Genomic DNA, 18,225 nt, shown 5'->3' on the forward strand with positions numbered 1-18,225 from the left:
TACAGCTCGAACAAGACCTTAGGAGGAAGCGGTTAATTTTCCTTTCCACTGTGGCGTGATCGACCTCAGCAATTTCTGCCAGCGGCTAGGCAAGTGGTCCGAAATTAATTACGTACAAGGCTTTTGGGCCTTAAGCTCTCGTCCCTATACTCCTCCTTCTCTCCACCCCCTCCCTTCCTGCCCAGACTCCTCCTCGTCCCCCCATCCAGACTCCTCCTTCCTCTTCCTTGCCTACTAGTAATCCACTCAGTCCTGTGCCTCCTTCGGGGCCCCCAACTGGCTGTCTTGAGTCCCCTATCTCTGCCCACACCCTCCTACAGTTTTAGCACCTTTGCGAGAGGTGGCTGGGGTGGAGGGGGTAGTCAGAGTACATGTCCCTTTTTCATTGGCCGATCTTTCCAAAATTGAGAAGCGTTTAGGTGATTTTTCAGCTAATCCCACCATCTACATAAAGGAATTTAGATACCTTTGTCAGGCCTATGACTTAACTTGGCATGACCTCCAGGTTATCCTAACCTCTACCCTAAACTGACTGAGGTTCTAACCCAATATACTCGGTTAGATCCGGCCTCCCCGACAGGGGCCACCATTTTCCATTTTGGCATCTTATTTCATTTCTCAATCAGCTCCTGACATTTGTAAAAAAAAAAAAAAAAACTTCAAAAGTTAGAGGATGGTCCTCAGACACCAATACAAGACCTAGTTAAATTAGCCTTTAAGGTCTATAACTCCAGAGAGGAGACGGCAAGCTCACCTTGAACAGAAGGTTCAGCTCCTAGCAGCGGCTTTACAGCCCAGTCGTAACCCCAGGCCAGAGAGCACACACCCCACAGACTCCAAGGCTGCAAAAGGATCCTGCTATAAGTGCGGCAAGGCAGGACACTATGCCAACAGGTGTCCGCAGGGTCCCCGAGCCCCAACGCAGCCTTGCTATAAGTGCAAGGCATCAGGACATTAGGCCAGTGAATGTCCCAACCCTCGTCCACCAGCAACCCCCTGCCCTGCTTGCCAGCAGGGAGGTCACTGGAAGTCTGATTGCCCCACCCTGAGAACAGGTGCTGCGTCTCCACGTGACCCCCTTTCCCAGGATCCTGGGAGCTCCTTCCAGCTCCTACATCTGGACGACGACAACTGAAGGTGCCGAGACTCAGGGACCCCCATCACCCTCGCCAAGCCGCGGGTAACTCTCCTGGTAGCAGGTAAGACAATTTTTTAATCAACAGCGAGGCTACCTATTCTGTTTTGCCGTCCTTCTCTGGACCTAGCCTTCCATCCGGTATCTCTGTAGTAGGAGTAAGCGGAAAGCCATCCACTCCACGAAAAACTCCACTCCTTAATTGCTGCCTAGCCAACAACTTACTTTGCGCACTCCTTCCTCATTCCCAGCTAAAAAGGGCCCCTACTGAAAGCAATCAGTGGAAATCAGTTTGGCTTTCCCCCACTCACCTCAAACTTACTAAATTTTCTTAACTATCTCATACTCCCCAACCTTGCCAGGACCATCCTTCTGGGTTTTGCCCATATTCCAACAAATGCTTCCATTCCTCATTCCTATACTAATACTGTGCCTTATTTTATTCTTCATCCATACGTCCAAATGCCAACCATGGGCCCCGACCTTAACGACGCCCCTTAAAAGCAGGAAGTAGCCAGACAGACCACGGCGCCCCTTTATCACTATTATCAATAAAAGGTTGGACTGTTTGGACGAACGGAGGCAAGATGGCACATTTCCGGGTTCTTCATCACCAGCTTTTCCCGTGTGTGCGAAAATGCAGCTGACGCCCGGGAAGGTGCAGATTAATCAGGCATGCACCAGGTGATGTCAATCCGAAGAGACCAAGATTTACCTGGTGGCACCTGCGGAGCGCCCCCCCATCCCCCGACATGCCTGTGCCCCGCCTATTGCCCTTCCACTCCTAGAAAAGTCGCTCCCAGCAGATGCGCTGGGGGTGGGCTTTCTCAGCCCCCACTCTTGTCGGGACTGTATTAGAAACTCCGCCCCCCCACCCCCACCCCGGTCCCTGAAGCTAGATGACCAAAGAATAAATTTGCAGTTTTGCTTTTAGCCTTGCCTACTTGCTGGTTCTTTTGTGCCCACTCGGCTGGTCTTAGAAAAACAAATCAATTTCCATCCAGAACATCCATTGTTGAGGGTGATGGTGGTAGCATCATTCATTATGACAGAATCTGGAAATGTTTTTACTTTCATAGTATTCAGTTATTATTTTGAAGAACTATTATGCTTTTCTGTCTTTTTGAATTCTATTTTGTACAACATTGAAAATATACTTGCATGAATGTTCATGTAGCACTATTCACAACAGACAAAAGTTGGCAAAAGCCCACATTTATCAATGAATAAATGGATAAACAGATAGTGGCATGTACATACAATGGCATATGATTAAAGCATAAAAGGAAATGAAGTCCTGATATATACAACAACATGAATGAGACTTGAAAACATTATATTTTCAAATAAAGAAGCCAGACAAAATATAAGGTCACATATTATATGATCCATTTATATGCAATATCTGGAAACAGTAAACAAATTGGTGGCTACAGGGAGCTAGGGAGGGGATATGGGAAGCAACTGCATGAGTGGTGACAGATCTTTTTGGAGTGATTAAATGTTTAGGAACTGGATAGAGGCGGTGGTTGTACAATACTCTGAGTGTACCAAATGCCATTGAATTGTTCACTTTAAAATGGCTAATCTTATTTGGCTTATTTATGTTAAAATAATTTTTAAAAGTAATTATACTAACAGACCTGTATTTTATTTTATTTTGTTCATAACATGTCTTCCTTTGTGACAGTTCACAGACATTAATATTTGCTTTCCAATTAAAAAAAAAATCCCTCTTCTTAAGCTTGGTTAATAGTAGATTTTAGTTAAACTCATTCCCAATCTGGTTGCTCAAAAAAAGTTGTAAAGCAATGCTTGAGGGTAAAGTTTTAGAAAGTACAAATTTCTACTGGTGGAATTTTGTAAGTACAACCTTGTCTAGAATGCAATAACTTTGTGGTTCCAGGATTCTTTGATATTTTGATACAGTATAAGATAGACTGTGACAAAATTATAGTCAAAAAAACACAAAATGTTTAAATTTTCAAAGTTTTGGGACTCACTCAGATCCCTACATGCGCTATAAAGATTATTTAAAACTAAAGACATTTGAGATTCAACAAAGAGAAAGGAGTCTTTTCTGAACTTCTTTTATGGCACTAAAAGCAGATACTTGTGGGAGTGAGGCTGCCATGAATTCCCTCTCCCAAGAAAGTTTATGAAAATGAAGAAAAAACAAGGAATTCTATTCTTACCCACATAAACATGATTACAAGCTATTTTAATCTCCCTTTTGTCCTCCTAGAAACCTAGTTTTTCTTCCCTTAGAAGCCTCCTCCCTCTCATTATGTTAAATATGTATACCTTCTCCTTTAGCTGTTTCAGGAACTGTCAATGTGCACTCCCATACGTATATCAACCTCTAGGCCAGTTGAAAAGTAGAGTAGGAGCAACATGTGGCATGTGAGATAATTTTGATGGTTCTCAAATGAACTTTCTAAATTATTTTTAAGATGTATGAATTTTGAACATGTAGAAAAACCTTAATTCAAAATAAATGTGTGTATTTTAAATTTTAGAAAAATTCAACTAGCTCATCAAACTTGCCACTTTTTAAATACTGATCTTTATTTAATTGGGTTATAGCTATAACTACAATATATGAATTAATAGATAAATGATGTAATGATTTGTTCAGTTGGCATATCCTGAGTAGCTTCCAAGGGGCAGACTCCAATACCCTGCTTCTGACGGTCTTAAAAAATGATGAGGACATATTTCTTCAGTCCATTATTAAGAGAGTAATTTAATACTGAAAATTACTAATATTAAGATAATGTGACCTCATAAAGATTAGTAGGTTATATTTTCACATATATTTCCCTTTGTGTTGCATCATCCAGTGTTTTAAATTATTAAGTAATCTCATCTTCCACATTTCCCTTAAAGTTATATTAAAGTTTATGAACTAAAACAACTCTTTTAATTTCTAAAAATATATATATATATGAAAACTGAAAGCTTCTTTAATAGGGTCGGTAAACTTGTTACATGTTTTAATGATTTTTATGTTTGACTTTTTTTCTCAACAACATAAATAAGTTAATAAAAATGACATTTAATATATATTTGTAAATTTACTTATGGCATTGGAGATAATTTTTGAAATTTTATTTATAAAATATCTATTTATGTATTTATTTTAGAAATGAGAATCTCGCTACATTGCTTATATTGACTTCAATCTCCTGAGCTCAAGTAATCCTACTACCTCAGCCTCCGGAGTAGCTAGGACTATAGGTATGTGCCTGGCTTTAACTCACAATTTAAAATAATGATTGCTTATGATGAAGTCTTAAAAGATTGAATTAATCTAAATTTAATTTATAAAAATAGTAAATAGACAATAAATATTAAATATTTATAATATTGTATGTGATACATGAATGTAGAACACATATATAAACACACATATATATGCATATATACACATGCATGCATATAAATGCCAGAGGCAGTATTTCTACCCTTCCATGTCACGCAGCCTTCTTCTTTATATGTCATCACCAAATCACTATAATAAACAAATTTGAATTATTTTTACCTTATGTTTTCTTTCAGTCTGTCAGCATCAGATCTTTCACTATTATCTGCTTCTTTGGGTTATTGTTACTAGTCCATAGAATAGACACTGGTGTGTTAAAGATAGTGTATTTACAGGAAGTATATACCAAAATACATAATTGGAGTTTTTTCTTATATTGGGGAAAGATATTGCTTACAAAGTGTTGAGCGCTAAAATTTGTATTTTTAAATGAGAAATAAAAATAATCCTGGCAAAACTATTGTGACCAGAGATGTAGCAACAAAATCTACCAACAGTTTCCACACGTGGGAATTCTCCCACATTTTATCACCAACACATATCACATAGGAAAATATATAAAAATATGTCTCATGCTCACTCATAACTTGTGAGTTCATAATGGTAATGCTAATTTATGATGTTCTTCTCCCAATTTGGAATCAGATTTGATCCTACAATATCCATTTAAAAAATAATCCTTCAGCAATTGAGATAAAAATCAAAACAAAAACAAAAAGCAAAAAACAAAAACCTACACTTTTGATCTTTATAGTAATATACTACTTTTCAAGGTTTTTCTGAGTAAATGAAATAACATTCTAAATTGTGAGTGGTAAAAAAATAAAAAATAACTATTTCTATAAACATTTCATATAATTTAATTATGTGTTTTCATTTGTTATGTGACTAATAGATATTAAAATCCACAAAAAAGATCTCCTTTTTCCTTTTCCCATTTTCATCTGCATTTCTCTTCATTTCCTTTTTAAAAATTAAGAATATATTTTAACTTTAATAATTTAAAAATAATAGAATATTACATTAAGTTAGGAAACTGTGATTCTAGTTGGCAAGCAAGAATATCTTTTAAGATGTTAAACAAGTTCAACCACTACTCTGAACAGAATTGTGCCTCCCCAACCTCAAGCTAGAAAATCTAGAGTAAATTGATATATTTCTGGAAACACATAATGTTCCAAGATTAAAAAAGAAAGCTATTGAAACCCTGAACAGATGAATATCAAGCTGTGATATTAAATTAGTAATAAAAAAACTCACCAACCAAAAAAGGCCCTGGACCAGACAGATGCACAGCTCAATTCTACCAGACATACAAAAATTGACTCAAGATGAATTAAAGGTTTAAATGTAATGCCTCAAGGTATAAAAAACCCTAGAAGAAAACCTATTAAATACTCCTCTTGACATTGGCTATAGCAAGGATTTCATAATGATGATATCCTAGAAAGCAATTGCAACAAAAACAAAAACTGACAAGTGGCACCTAAAGAGCTTCTACACACTAAAACAAACTATCAATACAGTAAACAGAAAATGGAAAGAATGAGAAAAAAGGCATGCAAACTATGCATCTGACAAAAGACTAATATTTAGAATCTATAAGGAACTCAAACAATTCAACAAGCAAAAAACAAATAGCACCATTAAAATAGGGGCAAGTGACATGAACAGACACTTCTCAAAAGAAGACAACATGCAGCCAACAAACATTAAAACATGTTCATCAGCATTTATCATCAGGGAAATGCAAATCAAAACCATAATGAGATACCATCTCATACCAGTTAGAATGGCTATTAATAAAAAGTCAAAAAATTACATATACTGGTGAGGCTGCACAGAAAAGGAAATGGTTATATGCTGTTGGTGGTCATGTAAATTATTTCAGGCATTGTGGAAAGCAGTTTGAAGATTTCTCAAAGAATTTAAAATCAAGCTACCATTCAACCCACCAACCCCATTACTGGGTATATACACAAAGTGCATTCTACCAAAAAGACACATGCATGTCTACATTAATTGCCATGCTACTCACAATAGCAAAAAAACACGGAAACAACCTAGGTGCCCATCAATAGTGGATTGGATAAAGAAACTGGGGTGCATTTGCACCATGTAATACTACACAGTCATAGAAAAGAATGAAACGATGTCCTTTGAAGCAACATGGATGAAGTTGGAGGCCATAATCCTAAGTGAATTAATGCAGGAACAGAAAACCAAATACTACATAATATCAGTTTTCAATGGGAGCTAAACACTGAGTCCCCAGGGAAATAAACCTGGGAACAATAGACTGTGAACTACTGGGGCAAGGAGAGAGAATGGGTCAAAAAACTACCCATTGAGTGCTATGCTGACTACCGGAGTGCAATATACCTATGTAACAAACCTGCATATGTACTCCCTGTGCTTAAAATAACAGTTGAGGAAAAAAATAATGCTTCTATGAACATTAACCAGAGGAAGTTGGGTATTCTGTTCTCTTGAAAACATTTTTTTTGTTTGAGATATTTGCCTAATATTTATTTTTTATGCAAACCAGTAGACAAAATTGTATCATCATTTATAGCCCCAAATGCCTATGTATCTTTAGTAGTCAAACACTAAATAAATATTAGTTCCCATAAATCATCACCTGCTATTCTCCCATTTCACTCTCACTCCTCAGAAAATGCCCAAGAAACTTGCAGAGTTAAAACAATGGGGTTACAATTAACACTAATTCCACACATCAGTAGGAAGCAGATGTGAGGGAAGGTCAGAGTAGGGGTTATTTCTGAAAAGTTGTTTATAAGGTTGCAATATAAAATAGAGAAAATGAATTTTACATATACAAACATATATGTTTGCAATGCTTACACATTCTCTTTGAATATTTCTGTCCATAAAGATAAAAAATTGAGCTAATAAAGAAATAGTAATACTATAATTTTAGGAATTATATCTTGTTAGGAAAGATAGCTAGCAACCCTTCTCTAGATTTTGCTATTTGAGAAATATACAATACCTTTGCTATTCATAAAATAATTTAGAAATTATAAATCATTCTTGCCATGATTCTAACAAATACAGGCCGGCTCAGTGGCTCATGCCTGTAATCCCAGCACTTCAGGAGGCCAAGGTGGGCTGTTCACTTGAAGCTGTCAAGAGTTTCAGACCACCCTGGCCAGCAGAGTGAAACCCCATTTCTACTAAAAATACAAAAAAATTAGCTGGACGTGGTGGCACGTGCCTGTAATCCCAACTACTCGGGAGGCTGAGTTAGGAGAATCATGAACACGGGAGGCAAAGGTTGCAGTGAGCCAAGATCGCCCCACTGCACTCTAGCCTGGGTGACAGAGCAAAACCCCATCTCAAAATAAATAAATAAATTATAAAATAATTAATTAAATATAAACATTTTCTTTCTGGTAATTAAGAAATTTTGATTACCAAAGTGTTCTTAATATTTAACTCATTATAACAATAATATGAAAGAGAGTTTGCTTTGAAGAAAAATGATATGTAAAGAGATTATTTTGATTCTATGTGAATTAGGGTAACATATCAAAGTTGAGGTTTATAGTAATATGTAGTAAATTTCAACAAAAAGAAAACCCATTGATCTTTCATCACTCTATTTTTTTTCTAGATCTACCCTCCAAAATTTTTATCTGGAATTAATCCTTACTTCATTATGTATACATATTTGAAGTCAATAGCATGGGCGACGATATTGCAAATATTCTCAAAAAAGATGTGACAGGGTTTTCTAACATGGGTCAGTCAAAACTCAATTACCTTACTTACAAATCATAATATGTAAACACGGATAAAAAGAAACCTCCAAACTACATGTAATTTGAAGGATTCTCTTCGGAAATCAAATATTTTTACCATAAGCAAAACCAGGTCAAAGCTGAGTAATGTTCAATAATTTGTCATGATACCTGTAATTATTCTTTTAGAGGCCATATACTTTAAAGTCAAAATTGATTGCTCATATTTGAACTCTCCTTATGACTTCAAGATAATATATTGGTGTTTAATGTACATGGCTTACATTGTGCATACCACCAATACAATATAAAAAATTGCTGCCAAGTGCAGTGGCTCACGCCTGTAATTCCAACAGTTTGGGAGGCTGAGACGGGTGAAATGCTTGAGGCCATGAGTTTGAGACAAGCCTGACCAACATGTTGAAACCCTGTCTCTACTAAACATCCAAAAATTAGCTGGGTGTGGTGGTGTGCATCTGTAATCCCAGCTAGTCAGGAGGCTGAGGCACGAGGATAGCTTGAACATGGGAGGCTGAGGTTGCAGTAAGCCGAGATCATGCCAGTGCACTCTAGCCTGGGTGACATAGCAATACTCTCCTCCCCACCCCCCAAAAATATCCAGGTGTGGTGGTATGCTTGTGATTCCAGCTAGTTGCGAGGCTGAGGCATGAGAATCACTTAAACCCCAGAGGCGGAGGTTGCAGTGAGCTGAGATAGTACCACTGTACTTCAGCCTGGGTGATAGAGCAAGACTCTGTCTCAAAATAAATAAATAAACAAATAAGATAAATGTTAAAAAAATGGAGAGACATTTTAGATATATGGATATCATTATCATATACAAAGATATGTTAGACTTATGTTACTATTGGTATATACAAAACAGTTAATGATTAACAACCAGCTATTATATAAGCAGCCCTGATTTGTAGCACTGGCACTTTTCATACTGTAAATGCGCCCACCATGGCTGTGAATGTGAGATCACTGAACTCAGAGCTTGGAAGAGAAACCCACAGTTGGTCTTCAAGCAAGTCTCAGCTGACTTTCCATCTCCAACAACCCACGGTTTTAAGTTACAGATTTAAAATGTGGTAGAAACGAGCATCTTTCTTTATCATTTGTGGAAATGTGATGTGTCACAACACTTTGAAAAATAATATAGCATTATCTACTACGATTAAAAAGTATGTGAATATATATATGTACAAATACATATACACATATATTTACATACATATAATTTTCTCACAGCAATTCCATTTTTCATTACTGATTTTTAAACAGTAAAGTACAGTTATTTTAGTGATTTATGTAAGACTGTAATAATGTCTCAATATATTTCAAGCATTAGTCTAAGTACTTTTTTGTTTGCTAACTTGATAATTGTAACCAGAACAATGTGGTATGTTTTATTAATATACCCATTTTACTGGTTAGAGGAAATTCACATACAAAATATGCTCTGAATCACACAGCTAGTAAACGGCTGAACTTGAACTCGGGTCACATAATTCACTACACTCACTGCCTCTCATGAGCATCATGAGGGTAAATATCAATTTGGTGCCAAAAACAAATGAAGAAACAAACAAAAACAGAGTATAGTTAAATCAATGGTGATCCATTATTATTATCTTACATTATGTAGCTATTAAAATTATTTGTTCTTAAAACTTTTAAAAACACTTAAAATGTTAAAACCTTCTATATTTAACATTTAGTTTTGTACTCTATGACTTAAGTTTATAACAAAAACTGTTATTGCATTTAAATTCAAATGTTCATTCGACTCTTCCTAATGCTATTCCTTCCTTTTGATGATTCACATATGTACTTCTGTTTTATAATTTTATCCCTGAAGTGCTAAAAACTCGTCACTTGCTCAGTGATGAGTAGTCCATCGTGCTGGATAGAAATTGTTCCAGATGTCTTTACAAATATTTTAAAACTAGATACCAATTCAGAATATTTCACTTTGCATTTCTATTAAAAAATTACCTATTTTTAATTGCATAATTTAAAAAAACAGCTTACAAATAGCTTCCATAGCTATATGACTTTATAAAAAAGACATTGTCCCTTTTCTTCACATCTTCAGTTAAACAGAAAAAAGAATTTTCTGTGTTTTTGAGGAAGTCTGAGTGGCCTTCCCTAATACATTTTGCTTTTTCCATATCCACAGTTTTCACTCTGGTCTATGTCACATGATATTAAAATATATATACACATATACAGACACACACATAATACATATAACATATTATAATATATACAATAATAAATTATTTTTTAAATCTGCAGAAATGTAAATAAAAGCTTATAAACTTAGCTTCAAAAATTAGATCTACAGGTCTATCTACATATTTCTAGCTAAATATCCCTAAATATATATCTATTTAGGTATCTATCTATACACATACACATTCTGTGTCAGGTGATATATCTCTAAGAAAGGCAAGAAAATGACAAGTTTGTGACACATTTTTTTCATGTTAACTTCTTCAGAACAGCTAATTGAGGTTATTTTCCTTTTAGCCTCCCCTGCTATCTCTCTGTTCTGCTGTATGAGCAAGATTACAGTGCTTAGGAGTCATTAAAAGCACAGGACGGTTTCAGAGTCTAGATGCTTTAAAAAAGAAAAGGCTATTATTTTTTTAGAACAGTTTTAGGTTTATAGAAAAATTGAGAGGAAGATATATACACCAATGTCTCCACACATGCACATCCTCCCCACTCAGCAACATCCCTAATCAAAGTTGTACATTGGCTACAATTGATGAATCTACATTGAATGATAATAATCACTGAAGTTCATCCTTTACTTTAAAGATCACTCTTGGTGCTGTACATTCTATGGGGATGGACAAATGTATCTATCCAACTTTGTGGTATTATCCAGAGTATTTTTACTGACATGAAAATATTTTGTGATCCTTCTATTAATCCCTTTCAACCTGCCTTTACCACCATATCCCTGACATCCACTGATCTTTATATCATTTCCCTATCTTTGTTTTTACCAGAATATTATATATTGGAATCATCCAGTATGCAGCCTTTTCTTAATGGTTTGTTTTGTTTATAAATATGCATTCAAGATTTCTCCATACTTTTTATATCTTTATAGCTCATTTCTTAACTGTTATTTCAAAAATGTAAGCTTGTCACTTAATATGGGACTTTTTCTATGACCTTCCCTTCTAGCTTTTTTCTCAAGTGGTACTCCCATTCTTCTTACTAAGAAAAGAAAAATGTTATCAGGTCATCTGTGTGTCCAGTCTCAGGATATGAACTATACATAGTATAATTCAGAAGTGAATACCGCATTCCCCTTTGACACATATGGACTTCCTCAACTTTCCTTCCTATCATGCTGACTCAGGTGATACAAGTCTAGAAGGAGATGGGTGGGAGAGAACTCTGAAGAGAGTATCTTCCCAGATAAAAGAAGAAAGGATCAATAAACATAAAAGAAAATCTAGTTTTGCTAACCTTTCTGCCTGCTACATTCAGACTTGAAATGCAGTTGTGACTCTTAATGGCCATGGTATACAACTAGCTCCCAGCTGATAAGGTATTGGTGAAATAACCACATTTCAGAGAAGAGAGAAGTATAAGGATGGAAGGAACCTAAGTCCCTGGTGATATAATTGAATTGTCAAGCCAAACACTGAGCCACATAATTCCAGAAATTTTATTACACTTCCACTAATAATAACTACAATAAATGTCTATGTTTTATAAGCATATAAGCATGTCTATGTTATATAAGCATATAAGGATATCTATGTTGTATAAGCATATAAAGCATGTCTGTGTTTTACAAGTATATGTTTGGATGTTCTGTTATTGTTATCTATATACATTAGCATAAATTTCAGTTATGGGGATATTAGCTGATATCTAGTGAACAATTACTCAATAAATGATAGCCACGAGGAAAAACACAACCAATTAGGCAATGATTCTTTGCCTTTAGTGTACCTTAGAATCCCCTGAAGAGCTAACTAAAAATGCAGATATTCCACTTACATCATCTGAGATTTTCATTCAGAACATCTGAGGTGGGGTCCAGAAATACGTATGTTTAATACATACCCAGTGTGATTCTGCTGCAGTTATTTGCTGGATCCTACTTTGAAAAAATACTTCAGAATGGGCTAAAAATTATTGGATCATGGTTAATACATATGAATAATTTAGAGTTCAAATAATATAGTGAATAAAAACAACCTATTCTATCCCTTTCCCCATCTATAAGAATATTATATATAAACACCTAGGGCAAGAGTGTCCTGATGAAGAAGCGAATCACACAGAGCACTCCAAGACTATCTGACACATTTTGGATGAGTTTTTTACTTCACAAATTTACAGAAGAAATTTAAAAGAAATTGAATACTCACATTAGCTTGGATTATGACAAAGTAGCGAGTCTTATCTTCATAGTTGAGTCTCTTCCTTAACACTACATTTCCAGTCAACATTAGGGGAATCTCAAAGGTGTCATTGGATGTCTGCAAATATGAAAAATACAGACTTCAGATTATTTGAATGTAAGATAAATTAATAACTCAATATTTTAGTTTAATCCTCTTGGAAGTTACAGATCGCATGCTTATCATCTGAAAACAGAATGACTATAAGCTTCAGAGTCAATATTGTTATCATATTTCCAAACATTTAATTTTGATCAATAGGTTTCCCCAGAGTCCTTTGGTAATAATAACCATAAAATTTGTTTCTTATCATAGCTTTTAGTACATTATTAGTATTATTCATCAACAGTCTTGGAATAGTTCTAAATCAAAGTCCAGGTATCTGAAAAACTTCCCTGTTACCATATTATCTTTTCACTGTGTTTTTTATCACCAAAGCATTCAGACACTGAAATCTGTTATTTCTACATAGTATCAATTGTCATCATTGATATCCATTCTGTATTTTAAGTATTATCAGGCATTAAATTAAAAAAAACACAGTTACGAGTCACTTAATGATGAGGTACATTCTGAGAAATGTGTTGTTAGCTGATTTTTGTCATTGCGTGAACATTATAGAGTATAGTTTCACAAACCTAAAATAGTCTACTACATATTAGGGCAGGTGATATAGCCTATGGCTCCTAGGCTACAAACCTGTAGAGCATGTCACTGTACTGAATGCTATAGGCAACTGTAACACACAGGTCACTATTTTCTGTATAAATGTAATCTAAACATAAAAAAGGTACAGTAGGAATACAACATTATAATTTTATGAGACCACCATTTGCTATGTGGTATGTCATTGACCAAAATGTCATTACGCAGAGCATGACTGCACGAACTTGAATCAGTTCGTTATTGTGGAAAAAAAAAAAATCCAGGTTATATATTAATTTTTTTCTTTCAGGTTCCACAACTTCTGCTCATTAGTTAAGTTCTTTGCCCTGTCTAGGATTGAGTTTTTTCCTGCTAGCACGGAGGTCACAGGGCAGCACTAGTGCTCTGGTAAAAGCAGCCCTCCGTTAAATGTATTCACAAGTTAAGGGACTATAATTTACAAGATAAATCTCTTATTCTTAAAAAGACCTTATGTCACTTTTGTATTATAGTGCCATTTTAAAGAATGATGAGATTGTTTCTAGATATGTTCAATACATCAGTGCTATTTTGTTCATTGAAACTGTTTTGTGGTTGTTCAGTTGTCTTGTGCATTTGTGCTTGTGATTTTTGTTCTGGAAATCACATTGAGTAAAATATTTAGTTTGGAACTGCATTAGATTGCTGCAAAAGCAAGAGGAGGGGGAAGGGAGGGAAGGAAAAATGAGGGGAAAAGGCAAGGGGAAGGAGAAGAGAAAGGGAAGGGGAAGTGTGGAAGAATAAAAAAAAATCTGTGAGTGTGTGTGAGAGAGAGAGAAAGACAGAGAGAGTGTGTTTACACCCTCAACTTAGTGTAAGTGTATTCTTAAGAGTCACATAAGAAGTTAAACTCAACGAAAAAATCTCCCAGCTCAGGCTCAATCAACGTAATGTGCGTAGTTTAGCCTTCCATGTCTAGAGCTGTGATCTGTCTTTCTTTCTCTCTTTGTCTCTCTGTCTGTCTCTCTTTTTCTCTGGGGTGCATAAAGACACACACACACTGCACATTTTGCAGAATTAATACATATTTTTAAATGATTCATTCTGTGCTCCTCATGTAATGGGCCTTGCAAATCTTTCTTGGATGCAGTTATTTAAAAGCAACAATTTAAAATATAAATACAGAAAATGAAGATGAACAACACAATTTAAAACAGACATTTGACATTTTCCCTAATTTTTTGTCTATTCAACATTGCTTATACCTATGAGTGGGGCTGGCAATTATGACAGACAAGTGTAAAAATGATTGAATCTAAATATGTAAGTTGAATATGGGCAAAACCTTGGTTAATAATTGCTATTTACACTGTTAAACCTAGTCTAATGTGTTGTTATGAAGTTATTACATTTTAGTGACTCAATAATATAGAAATATATATCAGTTTCTAGCATAAATATGGAAGATACTGTGGTCTTAACACAAAACTACCTCATCTCTGGACTCAGAATCCCAAATTAGTTCACATATCCGGTGACACTGTGCCTCAGAGGAGGCTATGTCTCTAAATGAGATGAGTCTTGAATAGTCTAGCTTAAAAACAATTCCATTCATTGTAATTCCATTCTGTTTTACCAGGAATCATTTTGCAGATGTACATGTGATTCCATTTTGAGTAATTTAAAAAAATATATCTTAATTGCAAAGATGGAGAGAAGCTAAAAATCCCTTTTCAAGTTATAGAAGTTTCTGTCAGGATATAAATTTAGAACTTCAGCAGTTCTAAACAGATTTGGGGACTATTGATAAAATTAATTATGGAGAAATAGCTAATATGCCAGTGAGAGCATAGCATAAAAAAAAAAGAGCCTGGATCTGTGTTGTCTTTGCGTTGCTGAGAAAATCTTGATATTACCCCATCTCTGAAAAACGTATTGTGATAGATAATAAATTGTCTTTTTGTTTAAATATTTAATTTAGTTTTTTGCATATATATGTAATATATATATAGTATGTATGTATATATGTTTATATATATATATATATATAGAGAGAGAGAGAGAGAGAGAGAGTACAATTTCTGCAGTCGAAAGCACTTTGATACATGATTATTCCTGTCTCTATGGCTTTACACTGTAGGCCTCTCTCTTCTCCAAACAGGCCATGGCTCTTCACACCTGATATTTGGTGTTATTTTTCTCTTGCTTAAGTATCCCATCACTTATTTCTCTGTGTACTAATCTTTGCAAACTTTACTCAGTGAAACCTTTTAAATGTAATTTAGACTTAAGTCTTTGATGTGATCTCACATTATTTTTTTTTAAAAAACCACTTATTTGGAATCTTCTGTTTTGCTTGACAGATTCCTTAAGGGTCTCAGTCTGTGATGCAGAAATACCCATCCTTATATCTCTAGCTAAGCAACTTAATTAATCTTTGCAAAATCTTTTTTGTTGTTGACAGTTTTCATTGAACGTTTATAGAATTATTAAAAATAATAGTTATTAGTGACTTTATTGATCTTCAGAGCACTGTCTTTTTTTTTTTTTTTTTTTTTTTTTTTTTGAGACGGAGTCTTGCTCTGTCGCCCAGGCTAGAGTGCAGTGGTGGGATCTCAGCTCACTGCAAGCTCCGCCTCCCAGGTTTACGCCATTTTCCTGCCTCAGCCTCCCGAGTAGCTGGGGCTACAGGCGCCTGCCACCTCGCCCGGCTAGTTTTTTGTATTTTTTAGTAGAGCCGGGGTTTCACCATGTTAGCCAGGATGGTCTCGATCTCCTGACCTCGTGAGCCACCCGTCTCGGCCTCCCAAAGTGCTGGGATTACAGGCTTGAGCCACTGCGTCCAGCCCAGAGCACTTTCAATTGCACTGAATTCTTATCATCTTAATCTATCCTTTAGAGATTTTATAGATTCTTAGATTTTAATTTTACTTTATTTATTTATTTATTTATTTATTTATTTATTTATTGCGACAGATGGAGTCTTGCTCTGTCACCCAGGCTGGAGTGCAGTGGCACAATCTCAGCTCACTGCAACCTCTGCCTCCTGGGTTCAAGCGATTCTCCTGCCTCAGCCTCTGAGTAGCTGGGACTACAGGCATGTGCCACCACACCTGGCTAATTTTTCAAATTTTTTTATTTTTAGTAGAGATGCCGTTTTAACATGTTGGCTAGTCTGGTCTCGAACTCCTGACCTCAAGTGATCTGTTCACATTGCTTCCCAAAGTTCTGGGATTGCAGGTGTGAGCTACCACCCCTGGCTTAGATTTTCATTTTATTAGCACTTGTATTCTATAAAACATAAGGATAGGATTTACTTTATGATCAATGGTGCTTCTGAAATGTTGCATATTGAAAGCCACTGCATTAAATTTAATTCATTAATTAAGCAATTATTGAGTATTCATTCTTTCTCTAAACATAGAATAATAGCAAAGAAAATTAGAAGTTATATATATATATATATATATATATCTTTATGATAGTCTTTCTTTTTCCTCTAGTAAAAAGAATATTGGATTAGATCAACCCTAAGTAAATGCCTTGCTTTAATGATATTTCTCCAGTGTTTACCTAAAAAGTTAAAAAAAAAAAAAAAAGGCACATTAAGCAAGGAAAAAAGTAGAATTTTTTAAATAAATAAATACATGATAAAGCCATGAAAAATATGAAACAATACTTAGAACATTCCTAAAGCTTAGAATGCACAAGAATCATAGGCATGTATCATTAGGATTGTAGATTCCTAGAATCTATTACCCCAAATTCCAGATATTCTCTGGAATCTGCATTTTTAACAAACCTACCAGTTGATTCTGATGCAGATGATTCAGGTTTTACTTTGAGAAACCACTGTACTACATAAGTCTAAGAGTGACTGCACTCTCTCTCCTTGCTATTTATTTTTCTTTTCTTTCATTCTTAGAAGTTTATTCCACCAACGAAGCAGAAAAGTTTGGGAACACAGCAATGCCCATTTACTTAAGCAAGCTTACAATACTAAAGCCAGGCCATTGCCCCCTTTCTGATAGTCATGGATATTCACTTTAAAACACAAACTAACATTGGCTTTTTTGGTTGATGAGAATTTAAGTGCTGGCTACCTGCACTGTATTAATGAGAAAAATCCAATTATGGTTAAATGATTTAATACCCACAGGCCCCAAACACCTGGCCTCCATTAAGAAAGGTCCACTCACTACTTCCTGACAGTTCAGTGACAACAACTGTCAAATAAGGGATAATTCTCCATTTAGTAAAATGAGGGCATAAGGCAGTTTAAGCAATTTATCACTATCACAGATGGGAAGCAGGGTAGGAGACAGCTGTAACATCCACGCCACACATATTCACATTCAATAATGGAGGGAGAAGGAATGCTGATGCTCTAGCAACTCTGTTTCCCAAGATGATTCCATCTCCCCAGAATCCCCTGTACTAATATGGGTCTGCACCAGTTTAGATAAAATGGCAGCTCTCTGCAAGAAGGTGTTGAATCCTACAGTTAAAGATGCTCTAGAAATGGAATATGGGGTTATTAGCACTATTTCTTCTCAGCTGATAGATTTGGTCATTCATCATTTTTAGGAAAGAGGGAAAGACTTCAGTCTTTCACACCTATGTTATAAGTATTGTTTGTAATATTCTCTTTTCAGCTGTGATGACTAGAACTTCAGTTCAAAAGAAGATAATTGTTAAAGAACACACACACACACACACACACACACACACACACACACACACACATATACATTTTCTGCTGACCTAAAGACAGAGCCTTAGTATAAAAGTGCCTCAATGGGCCTGTAATTGAGAAGTGGTGGAAAATGAGATAATTAGAATTTTATATTTGTCTCTAAGAGGCTGTAAATTCTCTTGTTGTTTTTTGACACTTCTTTTTGAAAACTCTTCCCTTATCTCTGTGTCTTTTTCTGT

General features: G+C 35.5%; 1 protein-coding gene across 1 annotated transcript in view; it reads right to left on the minus strand.

The window, feature by feature from the left end:
* Window positions 1–18,225, minus strand: part of PCDH15 (protocadherin related 15) — a 791,018-nt gene that overhangs the window by 426,666 nt on the left and 346,127 nt on the right. Inside the window, exon 7 of the mRNA XM_026454840.1 lies at window positions 12,634–12,744. Within this exon, the coding sequence (XP_026310625.1) occupies window positions 12,634–12,744 (111 nt within the window). The remainder of the gene's footprint in view (window positions 1–12,633; window positions 12,745–18,225) is intronic.

The sequence above is a fragment of the Piliocolobus tephrosceles genome, chromosome 9, assembly GCF_002776525.5.
Source record: "Piliocolobus tephrosceles isolate RC106 chromosome 9, ASM277652v3, whole genome shotgun sequence".
In the NCBI taxonomy this organism is placed as follows: Eukaryota; Metazoa; Chordata; class Mammalia; order Primates; family Cercopithecidae; genus Piliocolobus; species Piliocolobus tephrosceles.